Source organism: Chiloscyllium plagiosum, chromosome 10 (genome assembly GCF_004010195.1).
Source record: "Chiloscyllium plagiosum isolate BGI_BamShark_2017 chromosome 10, ASM401019v2, whole genome shotgun sequence".
Lineage (NCBI taxonomy): Eukaryota > Metazoa > Chordata > Chondrichthyes > Orectolobiformes > Hemiscylliidae > Chiloscyllium > Chiloscyllium plagiosum.
Genome location: NC_057719.1, coordinates 37,861,760 through 37,884,701, shown reverse-complemented (window position 1 = coordinate 37,884,701; position 22,942 = coordinate 37,861,760). Strand labels below are relative to the sequence as shown.

The window sequence follows — 22,942 nt, the reverse complement described above, 5'->3', positions numbered from 1 at the left end:
TCTCATAAATATAATTTTAGGGGGCTATTGCAAAAAAAGGTCAGTGAACATTTGCAACTTTAACTAGAAATTAGATAATGGACTATATTTATTTATTGGAGGAAAACGAATGTGTGATCTCCTTACCTGTCAAGCAAATCACATTACCAGGAATCTTCTTCCAATAATCGCCTGCAGGATTTTTGTTAGTTATTCCATAGCGACGTGCTATATCTCCATTAGAACAACGTACCCACACTGTTCTATAGCTCACAGTTAACTGACTTGCCTGTAAACCTACAAAAATGTTCTAGTTATTGTATAGAAGTGATTGTAAAACATGGATCATACTAAATTTTCTGATGATGTTCTAGTATTTAAACAGGTCATTTACCAGTACACACTATGATTCAATGACTACTTCAACAAAGAAGAAACCTAGCTCTGGTAAGAAAATACAGGTAAACCCACTGTTGGGGGTCACTTGGGAAGCTGAAAGTATAATGAGGATCAGTACAAAGAGTAGAGGAAAATGAAACAAAAGAGATTAGCAAGATATCACCATACAACTAAGCTACCCAGCCTCTTGATCCTATTCCACTATTCAATGACATTATGATTAATCTGATTATTCCATATTCCCACTTACCTCTAATAACCTCTCACCGTTTACTTATGAGGAATCTGTCTACTTTGGCCATAAAATTATTCATAGATCTTGTTTCCACCACCTTTTGAGGAAGAGAGCTCTAAAGCCTCATGATCCCCTGTTAAGGAAAGAATTCTCACTATCTATCTTATATGGCGAGCACATTATCTTTTGCAAATGATGGCCCCACGTTCCATATTCTCCCACGAAAAGAATCTTGCCTACATCTGCCCTGTCAGGATCTCTCTTAGAAGCTTCAATCAACTAGCCTTCTACTCTTCTGAATTTCAATTCTCCAACCTTTTCTCATAATCCACTCATCCTAGGCATTAGTCTAGTTTACTTCCTCTGTGCTATTTTCAATGTATTTGCATTGATCCAATGCTATATTTAGTATTCCGTGTTAAGATGTAATCTTACTAATGCTCTGCAAGCACAACCTCCCTACTCTTAAATTCATTTAATGAAGGAATTTATTAAACTTCCTAACATGAAGATAAGAAAGAATTGGTACAATAGTCATGTACAACAGACATTTTAAAAAAAAAGATGCAGACAATAAGCAACATAATTATGGTAGAGATACATCAGCTAACAGATGAAGTAAGCAACTTTACAGTGGAGAGCAGAAGGATGGCATAAATACCAAGAACATTTTTCAGACAGAAGATCGTTACTAAGATTGTAAAATCATCATAAACGTTTTATTTATTCTTTAACGCCAGAAATAACTGCCTTTGAGAAGTTGATGGTGAGCCATCTTTCTGCAGGCCATGTGGTATAAGTACATCATTGCCCTGTTAAGGAGAGAATTCTAGCATTTTAACCAAGTACCAGAAAGATAATGGTGACATATTTCTAAATGAGGATGGTGTGCAACTTGGAAGGGGAATGTGGTGGTGAGCCAAAAACTACTGCTCCTCATCTTTCTGGCAGAAGAGACCATAGGCTTGTTCAACAAACCAAGGTAAATTGCTGCACAGAGTCTTCTAGATGTTACCCAATGATGCAACTGCATGTTTGTAGTGGAGGGAGTGAATGTATAAGGTGGTGGTTGCGGTGCCTATGAAATGGGCTGCTTTGAACTGATAGTATCAAGCTTCGTGAGAGGTGTGGCAGCTGAATTTGAATACTTGAGAAAAAAATTGAGGTGAAAGAGAAGTGGCATTGTCAACAATTTGACAAATTCTCTGACCAAGTATTTAAGCATGTTGGTAAAGGTTAAAAAGTCACAACACTAGGTTATAGTCCCACAGGTTTATTCCAGATACGTGTTGAAGGAGCAGCGCTCCAAAAGCTAGTGCTTCCAAATAAACCTGTTGGACTGTAACCTGGTGTAGTGTGATTTTTAACTTTGTCCACCCCAGTCCAAAACCGGCTCCTCCACATCATGGCATTTTGGAAAGTCAAATCAGGGCAGGACTTATAAACTTAATGGTAAGATTCTGGGGAGTACTGCTGAACAAACAGATCTTGGAGTGCAGGTTCATAGCTCCTTCAAAGTGGGGTTGCAGGTAGATAGGATAGTGAAGAAAGAGTTTGGTAGGTTTTCCTTTATTGGTCAGAGTATTGAGTATAGGAGTTGAGAGGTCATGTTGTAGCTGTCCGGACATTGGTTAGGCCACTTTTGGAACATTGCGTGCAACTCTGGTTTCTGTTCTATAGGAAGGATGCTGTGAAACTTGAAAGGTTTAGAGAAGATTTACAAAGATATTGCCGGGATTGGAGGGTTTGAGCTGTAGGTAGAGGCTGAATAGGCTGGGGCTGTTTTCCTTGGAGGCTGATGGGTGATCTTATAGAGCTTTATAAAATCATGAGAAGCATGGATAGGTTAAATAGATGAGGTCATTTCTCTGGGGGGGGGGGGAGTCCAGGACTAGAGGGCATAGGTTTAGGGTGAGAAGGGAAAGATATAAAAGGGACCTAAGGGGCTATCTTTTCATGTAGAGGGTGGTGTGTGTATGGAATGAACTGCCAGAGGAAGTGGTGGAGGCTAGTATAATTACAATGTTTAAAAGACATCTGGATAGGTATATGAATAGGAAGAGTTTAGAGGGATATAGGCCAAGTGCTGGCAAATGGGACTAGATTAATTTAGGATACCTGGTCGGCATGGACAAGTCGGGCCAAAGGGTCTGCTGCTGTGCTGTACATCTCTATACATTGGACTACAAATATCATTCTACATTGGAGACAAGAATAAAATAGGAAATTGTAGGGCAGCTAACCTTATCTCTGCTAATAAATACATAAACAGAGTGAAACTATTAGACACATAGTTGGATAAAGATAAATAATGAAGTCTTCTTTTACCTGGCACATGTTCCCAATCAGTGCCGACAGGCATTGCCTCTGTAATTCCAAGTCGCACATGGATGTTGCCTCGACTATCAACTGCCCAAACCATCTGGTCATTAGGGCTGGAATAAATGTTGATCAGTTGTGTTCCTAATGGCTTTAAATGAAAGAGTTTGTTGAAAATATCGCATTAAAATCTAAGGAAAATCAAAATCCTAAACTACTTTTATACCTAATTATATATAGACACAAACAGATAAATTGTTGCATAACCACTAGAATGGCATGCTACACCTTACTCAGCAAACCAGTGCATTTTTAAGGGTACAAAGCCCATGGCTACACATCACTTGGCGCATTCCCTGCTATTCAAGAGTCAGATGCCTGCCTGCATTGTGTTTTTTTTGGAAATCATTAGGTTGAATCAGTTAAGAGGCTGCAGCATTTTTGTTCCCACAAAAAATTTCCAAAACTCTCTCTCTTCAGTTCCAAAAGAAGGGTCATATTTGATTCAAAACATAAATTCTGTTTCTCTCCCTGAAGAAGCTGTCGATCTATTGAATTTCTTCAGCATTATCTAGTTTTATGCAAAAATATTTATTTGTTCAGGAAGAGAATAATCGGAATGTGTCACAATAAATGAAGTGTGACAGAAAATGATCCCGAAGTGCATTTGTTTAATGATAAGTTGCAAATGAATATAAAAAGTACATACTCTCTCATTCTTACTCAGTCTTTAGAGGAATATCAGAGAACACACTGCTTTCTGATATACAACACAGAATGCTTTATCAGGGACACTGACAATGATGACTGCACTAAAATATCATTCAACTTCTTCAAGAGCTTCACTTCTCCCTGCTCTTTAAGTTGCATTCTGCACATGGACACGCATAGAGCTCCTTTCTGGAAGGCACACTCCAGTCACAGGCAGACAGGAGGATAAGTAGCGTTTCTTTTTTTGCTGAAACTTGACTACATTGTAAATGTACTGCCGGTAGCATCATGACAGAGTTGCAGGTTTTACGGCATTTACAATATATCTTATTGCAGCCTTTACTGTAGTTCATGATAATATTATCATAACTGGTACTCTGCAAGAAAACGTGCTTCTTAAATGCATAAGTTTCTTATACATCATTCCATATCTTACTATTTTTGCTCAAGAATTAGTAGACCTGCACTGATACACAGGTCATCAGCAAATGTAGCAACCATAAAGATATGTAGGAAAGTAAGTTGTGAAGAAATCATAGGAGACTACATAAGGATATAGATAGTGGACAATGATCGGAAAATGTGTACTTATTTGCTTTGGCAGGTAGAATAAATAGTAAGCATATTAACTAAATAGTGAAAGATTGCAGAACTCTGAGATGCAGAATGATGAGACTGTCATGGTGTTTGACACACAAAAGCTTAGTATGCAAGTACAGCAAGTAATTAGGAAAGCTAATGAAGGGCTGAATCAGCTAGGTTTTTATATACTGGAGTTTAGAAAAAGAAAACACAAGATCTTGAGAAATCTTGACCAGGTAGACATGGAAAAGATATGTTTCTTGGAGGGCAATTTAAAATTAGGGGTGGCCCATTTAAGACAGATCTGAGCAGAATTTATTTCTCAAAGATTTGAGCGTTTTTGGAACTCCTTTCATGAAAAAGTAATGGAAGCATAGTCTTTAATTACATTTAAGGCAGCATTAGATAGATCTTTGATAAGCAAGAGGGTGAAATGTCACTGAGGAGAAGTGAGATTATGAAGTAATCAGCTAAAATCTTATTAAATGCCAGAGTAGGTTTAAGGGGTCAACTCCTGCTCTTAATTCATATATTCATATGTTATTGATAAGTGGCAACATCTCTTTTACAAGCTCAGTTTAATATTTCTTCCAAATGACTGCATCTTTAATAGTACAGAATCTTTCACCATCATACTGAAGATTCAGTTGATCTTTTGTATCCTGATCCTGGTGAGGGCTGGAACTGTCAGAGAGATTATAGAAGCAAATGAGATGGAAGTCAAACAAAACAGAAATTCAGGGAACTTAAGAGTATATACTTATGTAGCACGCTATCATGTCAGTAATAAAATCTAGTCCTGACATTACAGTTCCACTACGATATTAGAAGATAATTAAACAGCGTTTGTGATAGGTCAAACCTTAAGAAGGCTCGTACAAAAGATAATTAAATACTAAAAATTAAAATACTTTTCAAATTAGTTTGAAATCCTACATACAGTAATCAGACTTAGGGCAAACCTAAGCCAAAGAAAGAATTGTAGGATGGCATTTATTTATTTATTTTGCAGGAACGGATATTTCATATCAAAATGATGTGCTGTTCTGTATCTCAAAACAGTCATGGTCAATAATGCAAAGCAGTATTCCATTTCATGGTTCAAAATAGCACCAAGTATTTAATAATAAATGCAGTTCATCTAATGTAGTTCAGGAAAAGGTTATCAAGCATGCACACACATTCTTCATAGTTTTATTGTTTTTATACTCTATGCTTTATTTAAAGAAAAGTCAAATTAAGGAAAACCAGCATGTTCCACTCTTGCCTTGCTGTGACTATTAATTTCATCCTGGTTTGTCATTTCTAAAAGTTTTCCAACCAAGATGATAAAGTGATTGACTTGTAGTTACTGTATTTATTCACATACTCTTTTTAAAAAAAAAATAGATATACAATGCTCTGGCACCAACCATGTTGAAAGAGGGTTGGAAAATTAGGGCCAATACGCCTGCAATTTCCATCCTCAAAATCCTGAGTGCTCGCACAAACTTCAGATGCGCCAATCAGATCGTGATGACTTATTTAAGTGTAGCCAGGCTTTTTAGTGATGTCTTTCAAATAAGATGTTAAATCAAAGTCCTGTCTGTCCTCTCAGGTTGTAGTAAAAGATCCCAAAGCACTATTATTTGAAGAAAAGCAGGAGAGTGAGTTCTTGTGCTCCAAACAATGATATTCCTCAATTAACACCACAAGAACAGATCATTTGACTATTATCACATTGCAATTTGCGGGAGCTTGCTGTGCACAAAGTGGGTACCATATTTACTATGTTACAACAGCAATTGCATGTTCAAAGTGCTTCAATGCCTGTAAAGCATTGAGGAGGGTTTGATGGTTCTGAAAGGCGCTATATAATTGCATGATTCATTGTTTTTGTTTTGCTTCATTTGGGCTTCATAATCTTTTAGCCCATCAAATATCTTAATTACCTTTTCTCTCATTATGACTTTAACTTCTTTGATAAAGAGATGTGCAAAGTACTAATTATTACCTTAACCATGTTTCTGCCTCCACATTTAGGTCTCTTTTCCGATCCCTCATTGGCTTGAACTACCATACATGGTTGTAGAAGACTTTTGAATTTCCTTTCATGAAAGTTGTAGTTTTCATATTTTGTCTTTGTTCCCCACACCCCACCACCAACACTTCCACTCCTTCCCCACCACTTTCCACACAAATCTTCTATAATCAGCTTGGTTTTATTTTGTTTTATTAATCTGACATTTATCATATACCTCACAGTCCCTTATTTTCTTCCACCTAGAGAATCTAAGGTTTACCCTCTTTTCGAACTCCAGGTTACTGATGCTAACCTCCTCCATTGTGGGTATGACCCTCCAATATGCTAGCACCACCTCCTCTTTAAAGGAACACCTCAGTTCAATTAACTATTTCATGCCAATCTTTAATTCAAATTTACCCAGGATAGATCTGCTCTCCACCCACTAAAACTGATCCTCTTCCAATTAAATGTTTTTACTTTAGATTACTCTTTGTTCTTTTCTATTGCTAACCTAAACACTATGATATATGATCAGAGAAGGTGAAAGCTTAGTGATAATATTGCTGGATTGTTAACCCAGAGACCCAAGTAATGTTCAGATGGCGGAATTTGAATTCAATAAAAAAAAATCTGGAATTAAGAGTCCACTGATGACCATGAAACCACTGCCATATGTCAGGAAAAACTCATCTGGGTCACTCCTGTCCTTCAAGGAAAATGCTGTCCTTGCCTGGTCTGGCCAACAGGTGACTCTAGGCCTATATGTCATGGAGACAGAGTCACACACCATGGATACAGACCCTTTGTCTAACCAGTCCTTGCCGACCATAATCCTGTTAGAATTCTTTAAAGAGGTAACAAGAGGTTAGACCAGGGAAAACCAGTGGATGTTATCTACCTAGACTTCCAAAAAGTCTTTGATAAGGTGCCTCATGGGAGGCTGCTGAGTAAGGTGAGAGCCCATGGTGTTCGAGGTGAGCTACTGGCATGGATTGAGGATTGGCTGTCTGACAGAAGGCACAGAGTTGGAATAAAAGGTTTTTTTCAGAATGGCAGCTAGTGATAAGTGGTGTCCCACAGGGTTCAGTGTTGGGGCCGCAGCTATTCACTTTATATATTAATGATCTGGATGAAAGGACTGGGGGCATTCTGCCGAAGTTCGCCAAGAATACGAAGGTAGGCGGACAGGCAGGTAGTTCTGAGGAGGAGGGGAGGCTGCAAAAAGATGTAGACAGTTTAGGAGAGTGGTTCAAGAAGTGGCATTGAAATTCAATGTGAGCAAATGCAAAGTTTTGCACTTTGGAAAAAAGAATACAGGGACAGACTATTTTCTAAATGGTGAGAAAATTCATAAAGCCAAAGTACAAAGGGATCTGGGACTGCTAGTCTAGGATTCTCTAAAGGTTGATTTGCAGGTTGAGTCTGTGGTTAAGAAAGCAAATGTAATGGTGTTATTTATTTCAAGAGAGTTGGAATGTAAAAACAGCAACGTGTTATTGAGAATTTACAAAGCTCTGGTTAGGCCCAATTTAGAATACTGTGTCCAGTTTTAGGCCCCATACCTCAGGAAGGACATACTGGCACTGGAGTGTGTCCAGCTGAGATTCACATGGATGATCCCTGGAATGGCAGGCCAAACATACGATGAATGGCTGAGGATCCTGGGATTGTATTCATTAGAGTTTAGAAGGTTGAGGGGAGATCTAATAGAAACTTACAAGATAACGCATGGCTTAGAAAGGGTGGATGCTGGTAATTTGTTTCCGTCAGGCAGGGATACTAGGACCTGTGGGCACAGCCTTAGAATTAAAGGGGGTCAATTTAAAACGAAAATGAGGAGATAATTCTTCAGCCAGACAGTGGTAGGCCTGTGGAATTCATTGCCGTGGAACATAGCGGAGGCTGGGACGTTAAATATCTTCAAGGCAGAGACTGATAAATTCTTAATCTTGCAAGGAATTAAGGGCTACGGGGAGAGTGTGGGTACGTGGCATTGAAATGCCCATCAGCCATGATTGAATGGCAGAGTGGACTCGATGGGCCAAATGGCGTTACTTCCACTCCTATGTCTTATGATCTAAAAACTAAGGTAGTTCCACCTGCCTGTGCTTAGCCCATATCTCTACAAACATTTTCTATTCATAAACTGATCTTAAATGTCTTTTAAACATTGTAACTGTAGCCGTATCCACCACCTCCTCTGGAAGTTCATTCCATACATGAACCACTCTATGTCAAAAAATGGCCTCTCATGTCTTTTTTAAATTTTTCTCCTTTCACCTTAGAAATATTCCCCCTACACTTTAAATCCCCCACCGTAGGGAAAAGACACCTGCCATTCTTTCACCTTATCTATACCCCTTATTACTTTATAAACCTCAACATCCTGGTAAATCTCATCTGAACCCTCTCCAGCTTAATAATATCCTTCCAATAACATGGAGACCAGAACAGCACACAGTACTCCAGAAAAGGCCTCACCAATGTTCTGTGCAACTTCAAATATAAGAGTCCAAACTCCTATATTCAATGGTCTGAGCAATGAAGGCAAACATGCTAAATGTCTTCTTCACCTCCTTATCTATATGTGGTTGATTCTTAACTGCCCTCTGGGCACTTAGGGATGGACAATAAATGCTGGCCTAGCTAGTGACACCCTCATCCCATTAATGAATTTTTAAAAAAATCACTTCCCTGAATAATCCCATACTAACCTCTCATCCACTTCATTCCCCAAATTAGACCCAGCATTGTTTTTGGAAATAAGCTAATCAAGAAACATCTTGTCTATACATATTAGAAAATGTCTGTTCCTCTTCTTTATGCTACAAATCTACTTCTTGGTCTACAGAAATAAACCCTCTGAATTTGGTTCAATCTTTCATACGTACAGAGTGTAAGAATAAATGGGCCATTCTCAGGTTGCCAGACTGTCAGCAAAGGGGTAACACAAGGATTTTTCTTTGGTCCCAGCTGTTCATAATCTCTATCAATGATGTGGACGTGGTACCTAGTGCAATATTTCTAAGTTGGTAGAACTTGTTGGGAATACGTACTATGAGGATAATGCAAAGAGGCTTTAAGGGGATTTTGATAGGCTACATGAGTGGGCAAGAACATAGACAAGCTGAGTTGTCTACTCCTGTTCCTAATGTTTTTAACATAGCAGATTGAATATAATGCATATAAATGTGGTGTTATCCACTTTGCTAGGAGGAATAGAGGTGCAGAGTATTTCATAAAATGGTGAGAGATTAGCTGTCCTTATTTATTAGTCACTAAATTAGCTTGCAGGTGGATCTAGGACCAGAAGACACAATCGCAGAATAACAGGCAAACCATTTAATATTTCGGGTTGAGACTAGAAGGAATTTCTTCACTTAGATGGGAGTGAATCTATGGAATTCTCTACCCCATGGGCTGTAGAAGCTGTCACTGAGTATGTTCAACAGAAATTAAGAGATTTCTAGTAGCTAATAATATCAAGGAATGTGAGGATAACCTGGAAAAATAGTGCCAAGAGAGCACACATGAAAGTCTAAATGGTTTATTCCTGCACAGATATTATGTGAAGAACACAGATGATGAAATGATGCAAAGATTGTTGATACTGTAACCAATGTAGATGGATGCAATAAGAAATATTTATGCATTAAATATCATAAATAAATTTAGGGCAAACCTGTGACAAATACATTTCAATGCAAGTAAATGTGATATAAAAAGTGTAGAATTGATGAAAAGTTAGAAGCAGTAAAGGTTCTAGAAGACATGGGAGTCTAGGTACATAGACTGTTAACTTATTATGAACCGCTGAACAAAAAAAATACATAAACAGTCGCTTTTGTAACTCGAGAACTAGCCTACAAGGAGGCAGGAGTCATATTTCAGCTATATATAGTTAGACCAACATTGCAGTACTGTTGCAGTCCTGGGCCACCACAAGTTAGTAAGTCTGTCGTGACCTTAGAGGATGTGCACTATAGACTTACCAGAAAGATCCGTGAACTCCAAGGGTTTAATTACAAGGAGAGTTTATGCAAACTGAAGTTGTCTACCCAACCATTTAGAAAGGCAAGGTTTGCTCGGATCTCAATTTGTAGCTTTAACAGGTTGGCATTTCATTTTAAATATGTCTGGTGCTGCTCTTGGCATGCTCTCCTGCATTTCTCAATCAACTCGTATTGATCCTCTACTTGAAAGCATTAGTCGAGTTGGGCCATTGAGGTGACCAATGTGTTTGAATATTATTCTTCTGCTACTAACAGTCCACAGTGCCTCATGATTGTTCAGTTTTGAACTGATAGATTCAGAACAGATCTATCCCATTTAGCATGATGGTGATTGTGCCATTTGAGATGCTAGAGATTTTCCTTATGCCTGAAGATGGGACTTTGTTTTACCAAGGACTAGGTAGTGGTTACTCTTATCAATACTGTCTTGGTCAGATACACCTGGTAGATTGGTGGGAGAGGTCAAGTAGGCTTTTCCTTCATACTAAAGGATAGGAGCACATTTCCAAGTATATCTTGGAGGGGATCTTGCAGATGGTGGTGTTCCCATATCAACTGCCCTTATACTTCTGGATTGAAGTGGTCATGGATTTAGAAGACGTTGTCTGAGAAACCTTGGTGAAATTCTATCGTGCATCTTGTAGATGGTCTACCTCTACATGTGTCGATGGTGGAGCGAACGAATGTGATGCTAATCAAGCAGGCTGTTCTGTCTTTGATGGTGTCAAGCCAAGTGATATTGCAGCCGCATTCATCCAAGAAAGCAGGCAATATTCCATCATAGTTCTGACTTGCAACTTGGGGATAGATTAGATTAGATTAGATTCTCTACAGTGTGGAAATAGGCCCTTCAGCCCAACAAGTCCACACCGACCCTCCGAAGAGCAACCCACCCAGACCCATTCCCCTACATTTACCCCTGACTAATGCACCTAACACTATGGGCAATTTAGCATGGGCAATTTAGCATGACCAATTCACCTAACCTGCACATCTTTGGACTGTGGGAGGAAACCGGAGCACCCGGAGGAAACCCACGCAGACACGGGGAGAATGTGCAAACTCCACACAGTCAGCCGAGGCTGGAATTGAACCTGGGACCTTGGTGCAGTGAGGCAGCAGTGCTAACCACTGAACCACCGTGCCGCCCAGGTGTTTGGGAGTCAAGAGGTGAGTTACTTATTGCAGGACCTCTGGCTCAGACCAGCTTTTGTAACCACAATATTTATATCACTGATTCAATTTAGTTCCTGCTCAACAGCAGCACCCAAGATGTTGGTAAGGAGGGATTTGGTGGTTCTAATACCATTGAATGTCAAGGGAAAATGGTTAGATTCTGTCTTGTTGGAGATAGTCATTGCCTGGCACTTGTGTGCCATGTTATTTGCCACTTGACAGTCTAAACTTGGACAATTTTCCATATATTGGATTGATGCCAGTGTTGTAGCTGTACTGGAACAGCAGGCTGGGTGCAGGAAACTATGCAACACAAATTTTCAGGATATGGATGCAACAGGATCTGTGGAGTCACAATATGAATACAGAACTTTATCTCCACAAGAACTATGCAGAAATTATTCTTAACATATTGTCATGGTCAGGTGTATTTACAGCTGGCAGATTGGTGAGGATGAGCTTAAGTATGTTTTTCCCTCTTAATCCCTCATCACCTTCTGTGAGCCCACTATGTCATTGTCGAGCAATAGCGTCCTTTAGTATGTTATCAGCTTGATCAGCAGTAGCGCTATTCTTAATCAGTTCTTGCCTTTCCAAATATATGTACATCCTGTCCTTCAAGACTTCCTCCAACAACTTGCCCACCACCGATGTCTATAGTTCCTGGCTTGTCCTTACCACCTTTCTTAAACAGTGGCAACACGTTAGCCAATCTCCAGTCTTCTGGCACCTCACCTGTGACTATCAATGATACAAGTATTTCAGTAAGAGGCCCAGCAATCACTTCCCTATCTTCCCACAGAGCTCTAGGGTACACCTGATCAGGTCCTGGGGATTTATCCACTTTTATGCATTTCAAGACATCCAGCACTTCCTCCTCTGTAATATGGACATTTTTCAAGATGTCACCATCTATTTCCCTACAGACTATATCTTCCATGTCCTTTTCCACAGTAAATACTGATGCAAACTACTCGTTTAGTATCTGCCCATTTCCTACAGCTCCACACAAAGGCCGCCTTGCTGATCTTGGAGGGGCCCTATTCTCTCCCTAGTTACCCTTTTGTTCTTAACATATTTGTAAAAAACTTTGGATTCTCCTTAACCTTATTTGCCAAAGCTATCTCATGTCCTCTTTTTGCCTCCTGATTTCCCTCTTAAGTATACTCCTACTATCTTTATACTCTTCTAAGAATTCACTCGATCTATCCTGACATATGCTTCCTTCTTTTTCTTTACCAAACCCTCAATTTCTTTAGTCATCAAGCATTGCCTATATCTACCAGCCTTTCCTTTCACCCTAACAGGAATATACTTTCTCTGGACTCTCGTTATCTCATTTCTGAAGGTTTCCCATTTTCCAGCCCGTCCCTTTACCTGCAAACATTTGCCCCCAATCAGCTTTTGAAAGATCTTACCTAACACCGTCAAAATTGGCCTTTCTCCAATTTAGAACTTCAATTTTTAGGTCTGGTCTTTCCTTTTCCATCACTATTTTAAAACTTCTGTTAGATTGTTGCTTCACTAGTTTATGGGACAGCTCTCTCAATGTTGGTACAAATCCTCAGGTGTTAGTGAGGAGGAATTTGCAGGTCAGCTAGGTGGGGTTGCCATTATCTTTTCTGTGTCCAAGTTAAAGTCTGGTTTTATTCTAATTTGACTTCTTTGCAGTGGCTAACTTGGCCATTTCAGAGGACGTTAAGGATCAACTGTATTGCTGTGGGTCTGGAGTTACATCTAGGCATATAAGAGCAAACTACCCCTCTTTTACAACTACAGACCGCCAAGGAAAGTCTAACTATTTTGCAATGACTTGTGCACCAGAAAATAATTCATGGGCTTTCAGGGTGGGTCAGAATGGGAGATGCTGCTTTAATCTAAGTATTGTTCTAAACACAGTGAAACAAAGTTACAGGATCAGAATGAATACAAACAACCAATAAAATAGTCACATCTAGTCTTTTGGTAACTTGGTTATACTTCCCTTAGCATTGCATTATTTAGTTGATGCATTAGCATGTGCCAAGAAAGATCCGAAATCTGAACATGTAATGAAGTTGCACGGTTTCAAATCACAAACAAACCACCATGGCCATAAGGAGTGTGGACTACATTCAAGTAGCATCAGCTTAGCAAAATATTTGACTTGTGTTGTTTTGTTTAGTTCTAAGCCCATGTAAACCGTTGAGGCCTTAGGATGAAGGGAATTTGATTATTTAACTTGTCATATTTCCTTTTTTGCTTCTCGGACAATTTTTTTCTTGTCTCCAGTGTAATGCTTGATTTTGTTTTCCAAAAGAAATAAATCATAGTGTGCTAAAACCAGGATTAATTGGGACTGTGAACTGATGGCTCATTCAGTACAACAGATTTTCTACAGATAAGAAACTGCCATAAATGTAATAAAATCTCAGTGAAGAGAATTTTCCTAACAAAAACATCGATACTCCCTTTGAAAACTTGCTGTCACATGCTGACTGTTACACATTTACACAATAATTACCTTCAATAGAAGAATTCCAGCTTACGTAGGTGGAAAAAGTGTTCTAAAAGCTAAAAATCACACAACACTAGGTTATAGTCCAACAGGTTTAATTGGAAGCACACTAGCCTTCGGAGCGACGCTCCTTCATCAGGAGATAGTCCTGATGATAGTCACCTGATGAAGGACTATCACCTGATGAAGGAGCGTCGCTCCGAAACCTAGTGTGCTTCCAATTAAACCTGTTGGACTATAACCTGTTGTGATTTTTAACTTTGTACATCCCAGTCCAACACCGGCATCTCCAAATCATGTTCTAAAAGCAACGTGCTACTAAATATGCCTTGTGGACGAAAGGCCTTCAAAATGTGTGAGACTAGAATGCATGGATTATTTTCCGTGGAGCACTCAAATAGCCAAGAAGTTTGCAGTTTTATTGAATTACTTTTAGTTATTTTTATCGCAGAGACGGAGTTCACTCATTTGCTGCAAGACTTACTTATCTTGACTTAAAAACATTTTGATATTTATCAATGTTGCAAATAAACAAACTTCTATTTATTTCAATCATAAATACTACTTCTGAAGTTCCCTATTGACAAATCCACTCAAATCAATTCCTGACATTTGAATTTGAGATTTTTTTTTAAATTATGAAAGGATGATTACAGCCTGACTATTTTACTATGTAAAAGTTGTCCATAAAATACTGAATTAACTAGAATAAATGAACCCTGGATGAATATAGATCAAGTCTTACTGTACAGCATTCTTAAGTTAGGAGCAATTGTTCGATCCTAATGGCACTCCTAAGCACTCTACATATTAGATAACATCTAGACGGTCCTGTTGATGCATGTAAGGACTCTACATGTCCACTCATAGACATACCTTGTTACAAGACCCCAAAATATTTCCTAGGTGACACAAAACTTCACACAGATCTAAAGTCCAAGAGCTTCATGAAAAACGTCTAGCTTTACAATTCATCACTTGAGATAATCAACAATATGGTAAATTTTTAAAAACCACTCGAAAGTTGAGTTTTGAACTGAAAGAAAAACCTAATGAAAATTATCATACACAATGCATGCTTAGATAATGCAAGGGGCCAGTTTTCTCAACCTACTTTCAGAATGGCACTTTTAATCTTACAAAGGTCATTTACAAAGCAAATGCTTAGTTAGTCTGCCAGATCATAGTTGTCAATATCACCTCTGACTACAATGCTGAAGATTACGTGCTGGAAGGTAATTTTAGGTACAACAAAATTAAAATCATAATTACAGACTGGAGATTGTTTCTTCGCAAAGGCCTGATGCAAGGAATGAACAAGTAATCTGGCATATCCAAGTTATGGTGTCACATTAATCTGATGTTATCTGGATGGTTATGAATAGGACTTTGTAAGGTAATTGGCACAAGAGCATTGAACTCTTCCAATATGTCAGACAAATGATGAATTTAATTTGGAAATTGTATATGAGCACAATAATGTTTTTGACAGTGAAGTTGCATCTTCAGTTTCTGGTTCAGCTTGTATTACTTTGGTTATATGGGCAGCTATGTCTAAAATAGGAATGTGCATTTCTAAGGGTGGGGAGATCACATATGTTAAGATTGTACAGCTTCCCCAGTCAAAAAGATTAATTAAATGTGAAATTTAAGGTAGTTAGTTCAAATATGGTTACCAGGGCATAAGACAAACTTAGCTAGAAGCAGGGAATCTAGCACTAATAGAGGTTCATACCTATAATGTCTCAGAAGGCTAATACCACTCAACCACATCAGCTCATAAAGACCAGGTCACAGAAGCTCTGCTAACATTGCTAACTACTAACACATAGGGTTTAATCTATTTAATATTCTGGTTATCTAGTGCTGTTATCAATTCTTCAATCTAATATTAATTTCACCAATTTATATTCACCTTAAAACTCAACTGCAGATTGTCCATCAGTTAATAGTTAAAGCCGAATCACTGCAACCAAACCTTCGGAACCTAATTATTTTCCTAATCAATGTTTACATTAACAACAGCTATGATTCTAACTTTAGTTCCTGAATATTGGCTGACTTCAATAAATTACCAAGAAATAATTAATTTTATTTGTTTAAGAGTCTGTATGGAACATGAAAGGAAGTTGGGAAGCATTAATGTTAATATTGCCTGAAATGTTGATACAAATAATTTAGGAACTCAAATTTGGATATTAATGGTTGTAAACAGCTGCTCACAAGGAGTTTAACTAATTAGTCTAGTACCTTTGATAAATATTATCAGAAGATCAATATTCTTAAAGACTCTTCAAACAAGAAAATCAGCTCTGAGTGGGTTTTGGTCACTTCTCATTCTTTAGTGTTTTTCTGTTTTGGAGCAGTAGAAATGCCAGGATGAGACAGAGTGGGATAAATTTGGTATAAATATAGAAACTAACCTCATGTCCACTGATATTGTGCTAAGGCAGTGGGCCAGAAATAGTACCCATGAATAATTGCAACGGAAACCATGCAAGATTAACCATACATCAGCTCTCACTATCTTCTCATTGTCGTTTTCTTAACGCAAAATCTCCTCAAATCCAGAGAAGCACAGGTTATTCAACTTTTCAAGCCTGCTCTGCCATTCGATCTGATGATCCAAATCACTACTACATCTAACACCTTCTTGAAAACATTCAAATTTTAGACCTCTAGAGAATTCTGTGGCAGAGAATTCCACAGACTTATCATTCATTGGGAGAAGAATGTTCTCCTCATCTAAGTCCGAAATGGCCCACCACATATTTTTAGACTGCGAGCCCTGATTCTGAACGCGCTGGTCATCAGGAGCATCTTTCCTGTGTTTACCTTATCTAGTCTGTTAGAATTTTAAACGATTTTTTAAGCTCCTTCATTTTTCTAAACTCGAGTCAATCATCATGAAGATGTGGATGCACTGTACCTTTAAGAGAGTTAAAAGCGAGCAGAACTACCTGACAGCACCAAATGTTCTGAACAAGATAGAATGTAATGTGGTCCAGCAGCCAGGGTAGCTGGTTGCCTGGAGACAAAACAAATTTGAATTAGGCCAATCAATTTAATTTATACCCCCAAAAATACCAAACTCCAATCAAGTTGAATTTAGTATATTGACAATCTTAAAAGCCAATGACACAATCAGATGCTTTGGGGGTATTAGACCGGAGAAAGTTGAACAGTTGGGAGGAGAACTGCTAAGCCACCAGCATCTGCAGACTGCTCGGAGAATAGCTCTCTTAAAGGTCCTTTATTGATCAGTAACCTGTGAAACAGTAATCCCTAAGAAGAAGAAAAGAAGACTGAGGAAGATATAAGTGAAGATTCGACATCTGGCTGGTTTTGAAAATTTAAATTTTTGGTAAATCTTAATCTTGGGTTTTAATCAGACTAATATTATAGAAGGGAAAGTAAAAGATAGGTTAGAGTTGTAAATAGTTGTTAGTTGATTATTCTTTATTATACTTTAAGAAGTTGTTAATTTTTACGTTAAATAGTTCTTGGCCTCTCGAATTTTCACAGGTTACTACATAGGGTAGATCTTTTCCATGTTGCTGGTTTAAATTAAGCAGGAGGGTTTACCTCTTGTCGTAACACAATGCAGTCTTAATCAATCTAATCTCTCATCAGGTGTCAGTGCTGCCTGAATTTGGGTAAACCCTTGTCTTTCGCTTTCCATTATAGCCCTTACCGGAACTTTATGAACCCCATTTGTAACAATTTTTATTTCTTATATGCAGGTGGCTTACCCTATTCAGTCTGAGATCCACAATCTTAATTAACTTTGCAACAGTTACTCTGGATAAAGTTGATCTGTACAGGTGCAGAAAACCCAAGGTGTACTGAAAATCACTTGCATCAGTTACAAAGCCATGCAGTAGTTAGGACAAAATGTGGTGTAAGAGTTACATTTACAAGTGACATAGATTTCCATACCATCTTCAATGTAGCCAACTTGCGGACTTGCGTTGTGAAACAATGCCAGTGCTGTTTCTAAATAAAGCTATCAGGAATACCATTTGGTCCTCAGTATGAATATTTTACTCTAAGTATGGTTTGAACTTTAATATGACTCACGAACAGGCTTATTTTAATATTAAGCTTTAAAAATAGACTTTAGGGTATCCTTCAAAGTAAATTATTCAGAGTTTCAGTAAATGATATAAATTTAAAAAGTACCTATTCTCTGTAGTAAATTTAATTGATCTCAACCAGTGAAATATAGCAGAAGCTACAATTATCCTCAGTGACCTGAATTTGATAATGGGAAAAGTAATCCACCAGTCTTTATGTTCTATCATTTGGGTCACATTTACAATCCTCTACTGTAAAGTGTGCATACCGATGCTGGCAAAGGTAAAAACTGTGCTCACTTTTTGCAGTCAAACAGGCTACCCAAATCTCTAAGGTTACACACAAAAAAAACTGCACTTATGGAATCACAGCTCCAAATGAGACAATACTTACTGATCTCAAGCAATGAGAAAAGTGGATTTTAGTATGGGGAAATGAAAGAATGGAACGTTGGAAAAATAAATTATGGTTCACAGCTTCAAATGCAATCAGTGACATCACTGTACTCACTCTGTGTTGCTATTTAAATCTAAGCAATATACAACAAGAGGGAACAAGTAGCAAATTGACCAGGCTAAGGAATTAGAATGGAATAAAATTTCAAAGTACAGATGCAGGTCTTCTGGACTCCATTGCCACCTATTCATTCACTCCTTCCCCACACTCCCACTCCTTGTCTTCAGCTTATATACCACCTTTATATACTGCTACTATCAATTCTGAAGAACTCACCTTCTTAAAATGTTAACTCTGCTCTCTCTGCAAAGATTATGCCAGATTTGCTGAGTTTTCCAGCAATTTCTGTTTTTGTTTCAGAATTCCAGTATCGGTAGTTCTTTGATTTATTATATATAAGCAGACTGTTTAGGTCAGGAGAGGTTGAATAGGCTGGGGCTGTTTTCCCTGGAGCATCGGAGACTGAGGGGTGACCTTATAGAAGTTTACAAAATTAAGAGAAGCATGGATAGGATAAACAGACAAAGTGGAGAAAGTGAGGACTGCAGATGCTGGAGATCAGAGCTGAAAATGTGTTGCTGGAAAAACGCAGCAGGTCAGGCAGCATCCAGGGAACAGGAGAATCGACGTTTCGGGCATAAGCCCTTCTTCAGGAATCAGACAAAGTCTCTTCTCTGGGGTAGGGGAGGGGGGAGTCCAGAACTAGAGGGATAAGATTTAGGCTGAGAGGGGAAAGATATAAAAGGGACCTAAGGGCCAACCTTTTGCACACAGAGAGTGGTACGGGTATGGAATGAGCTGCCAGAGGAAATGGTGGAGGCTGGTACAATTGCAACATTTAAATGGCATCTGGATGGGAATACGAATAGGAAGGGTTTAGAAGTAAATGGGTCAGGTACTGGCAAGGGGGACTAGATTGGTTTGGGATATCTGGTCGGCATGGACGGGTTGGACCGAAGGGACTGTTTCTGTGCTGTACATCCCTACGATGCTGTGACTCTACTTTCTGGATTAGTGGTGCTGGAAGAGCACAGCAGTTCAGGCAGCATCTAAGGAGCAGCGAAATCGACGTTTCGGGCAAAAGCCCTTCATCAGGAATGATGAAGGGCTTTTGCCCGAAACGTCGATTTTGCTGCTCCTTAGATGCTGCCTGAACTGCTGTGCTCTTCCAGCACCACTAATCCAGAATCTGGTTTCCAGCATCTGCAGTCATTGTTTTTACCTCTATGACTCTACACCCTTCTCCCTTGTAATTCTGTACCTTCCTTTTAAATGCAACAGAGCTCAACAGAGATTTCCTACAAATTATAAGGAGTACACTTCTTAAAGGTGCATGAGCAGTAGGAGATGGGTACATATGAACGGAACTCATTGAAGGTGGCATAAGAGGTGGAGAAAGCAGTTAATAAAGCATAGTGTCCTCCGCTTTAATAGGAGTATAGAATACAAGAGCAACGAGGTGGTATTGAAATTACAAGGTGAAGTATTGTGTACAGAGTGGGCAGCACATTACAGAAAAATGTGAATGTATTGAAGCACACGCAGAAGTAATTTATAAGAATGGGTTCCAGGAATAGGCAACTTTAATTATGAGGATAGATTGAAAACGTTGAGACTGTTCTCCTTAAGAGGTGATCTGGTTGAGGTTTCAAAATCATGAACGGGCCAGATAGAATAGACAGGAAGAAACTTTTCCTGCTCATATCAGAAGAAAAGAACTAGAGGGCACAGGCTTAAAGTGATGTGCAAATGTAGCAAATTGACAACATGGGTGATATGAGTAAGTAGTTAAGGTATGGAATGCACTGCCTGCAAATGTGATGGAGACGGGTCCAATTGAAGCATCCAAGTGGACATTGGATGATTATTTGGGTAGGAATAGTATGTAGAGATATGGGGAAAATACAGCAGATTGGCACAAGGTAATAGAACTGGTGCAGGAATGATGCGTCGAATGGCCTCAGCCTGCACTGTAACAGTTCTGTGGCACTATGATAATTACTGCTGAACAAGCTCAATGATCCTGCAAATAGCTGTGTGTGTGTGTGGAGTCTCATTTTTTCAGAAGAAATGCAATTGGAGCTTCTCAGTGCAGTGCAAAACTTTCCCTAATGACGAGTGACTGAGAAATGATAAACAGGGCTAATTTGGGAAGTTAAAAAAATGACACCGATGTATTTATTGAATTTTTTTTTGTTAAGGTGTAATATTAGAGTAGTCAACAATGAATTTGACACATACCTTTACACATAAGCTAGATATTCTTAATGCTGGGTTTCCAAAGTGCAGAAGCAGTTCAGTTCCCATTACAGACATCCTTTGCTATAATAAGCAAAATGAAGATAGATATATATTTTAGGTGCTTACCTGTTCTGGCGGCTCAATGGTTATCCAAGCAGGAAGCATCATGCTGGGGTTCAATGGTTGTGTCCCCACGCGGAAGTAAATAATTCCATCAACATCACAAGCCCATACGTGCTGCCCTCCACATGCTAAGCTTGATAGTTTTATACTGCCTGAAGAGAGGAAAAATATTTAGTCACACAGAATGCAGCAATTCTGCATCTGAAAATAAAGCACTTAGCACTGAAGTTTTAGATAAGAAACATAGTTGGAAGTGATATTAAATGCTGGAGAGAAGTTAAATCTCAAAGCAGGAGAGAAAAATTGACAGCGAAAGTGACAGTGAGAGAGGAAAGCAAATGCAGTTGTTAACCTGCATCATTTTATTCTGCTCTATTTTCACCAACTACCTAAGGCTCCAGCAAATGTTTAGGAAACTAAAGGATATGGACAAGTATAACCTAAAACAATGATTATCTGCAGAATTACCTGTGCCATCATTTCACTATAGCTAGAACAGCTAAGCCCCACAAATAGTACTTGCACCTAGCAGACAAAAGGAACTATTTGAAGTAGGATGAAAAATATTCCTGAAAAGAAATGCTTTGATGTAGTTTCAGTTTTCCTTGGAAATAACATATCTTAGATGTTAGAGACTAAAGATCAGTTAACTTCATACTGCAAATAACCATCTTTCGTAGAGATGTAGAGAGTAGTTGATAAGGCAGACTTATTTGAATTCTGTAGAAAGCCAGGGTGATATGTTCAGCTCAATATACTTTATTTGGAGGTACTGTAGTAGTGATAGTATCTGTCTCAGCCAGAAGTTCTGTGTTCCATCCCCACCCGGACTTCTAGGCCAAATGAATTCTTATTCCATGGCCAATGAATTCTTCCACCACTTCCCCAATTTCCCCAAAGGGGAGCAAAGAATGCGTAAAGATAAACTAAGAAGAATACAATATTAGATAATGTCCATCTCCAATGAGAGAGAATACTCTTGATGTTCAATGGTATTATATGTTGAAAACCCATTGTCAACATTTTAGGGGTTACTACTGACTGGAAACTGAACTGGATCCAGGCTCACTGCCTTTATTCCTGATGAAGGGCTTTTGCCCGAAACGTCGATTTCAAAGCTCCTTGGATGCTGCCTGAACTGCTGTGCTCTTCCAGCACCACTAATCCAGAATCTGGTTTCCAGCATCTGTAGTCATTGTTTTTACCTCTGGATCTACTCTATACCATGGCTACGAGTGCAGGTCTGGTGCTAGGACTTCTGTGGAGAATATTTTAGCTCCTGGATCCCCACTACTCATCTATCATCTACAAAGCACAAGGCATGAATATGATGGCATAATTTCCACTTGGCTGCATGGTACAAATCAAGAACGTACAAGGAGCTCCAATTCAGGACAAAACACCCCCTTTATTGGTACCACATCCACTACCTTCCAATATTCATCCCTTTCACCATCAACATACAGTGTTCTGTCTACAAGACACACCACAGTAATTCACCAAAGCTCCTCTGACAGCACCTTCTTAGCTCACAACCTTTACCACCAGAAGGACAAGACGCATGGGAATTCCTGTAAGTTTCCCTCCAAACCACACACCATTCTGAGTCGAAATTTCACTATTCCTTCACTAATGCTGGTAAAAATCCTGAAACTCCCTTCCAGCAGCACTGCAGATGCCCCTACATTCCAAAGACTGCAGCAGATCAGGGCAGCAGCTCACCACTACTTTCTCAATATAACGTAATTTAGACAGTGTTCACTGAACAGAGGCAATTTAAATTTCAATTTAAATAATAAGCTTTGCTACAGGAACAGACAGTTTAAGAGACAAAAAAGAACTTTCACCACACTGACAGAAGTATCATGGTACAAATACTAGAATAGCTATCATTATACTGTATAGTATTTCATATGACTTAGCCAGAAGCAGCATTTCAAAAGCTGCATACAGCTAAATATTTCAAGGTTAACATTCCATCAGCAGCATCATGGTTCAGCAACGACAAATTCTTTCCATTTGTCTCTGGAATGCTTTTTCAACTATGTGCATAGAGTGAATTGGTTTGTAAATATAACTGTGTTATAAAGCAGAGATGTTGAAACATGATGCATTTTTACTGACATAAA

At 38.8% G+C, this 22,942-nt stretch overlaps 1 protein-coding gene and 1 long non-coding RNA gene across 6 annotated transcripts in view; one reads left to right on the top strand and one right to left on the bottom strand.

Moving 5' to 3' along the window:
• Positions 1–22,942, bottom strand: part of tecpr2 (tectonin beta-propeller repeat containing 2) — a 113,813-nt gene that overhangs the window by 8,918 nt on the left and 81,953 nt on the right. For all 5 annotated transcript variants that reach the window (XR_006312754.1, XR_006312753.1, XM_043697447.1 and 2 more), the window contains exons 17-19: positions 20,817–20,965; positions 2,942–3,083; positions 127–276 (exon numbers count right to left, since the gene is read on the bottom strand). Coding sequence is in view for 3 of the 5 variants with exons in the window: in XM_043697447.1 (XP_043553382.1) it covers positions 127–276; positions 2,942–3,083; positions 20,817–20,965 (441 nt within the window). In the remaining 2 variants the exon portion in view is untranslated. The remainder of the gene's footprint in view (positions 1–126; positions 277–2,941; positions 3,084–20,816; positions 20,966–22,942) is intronic.
• Positions 10,295–22,942, top strand: part of LOC122553531 — a 48,440-nt gene continuing 35,792 nt past the window's right edge. Inside the window, exon 1 of the long non-coding RNA XR_006312755.1 lies at positions 10,295–10,342. This is a non-coding gene — a long non-coding RNA (uncharacterized LOC122553531). The remainder of the gene's footprint in view (positions 10,343–22,942) is intronic.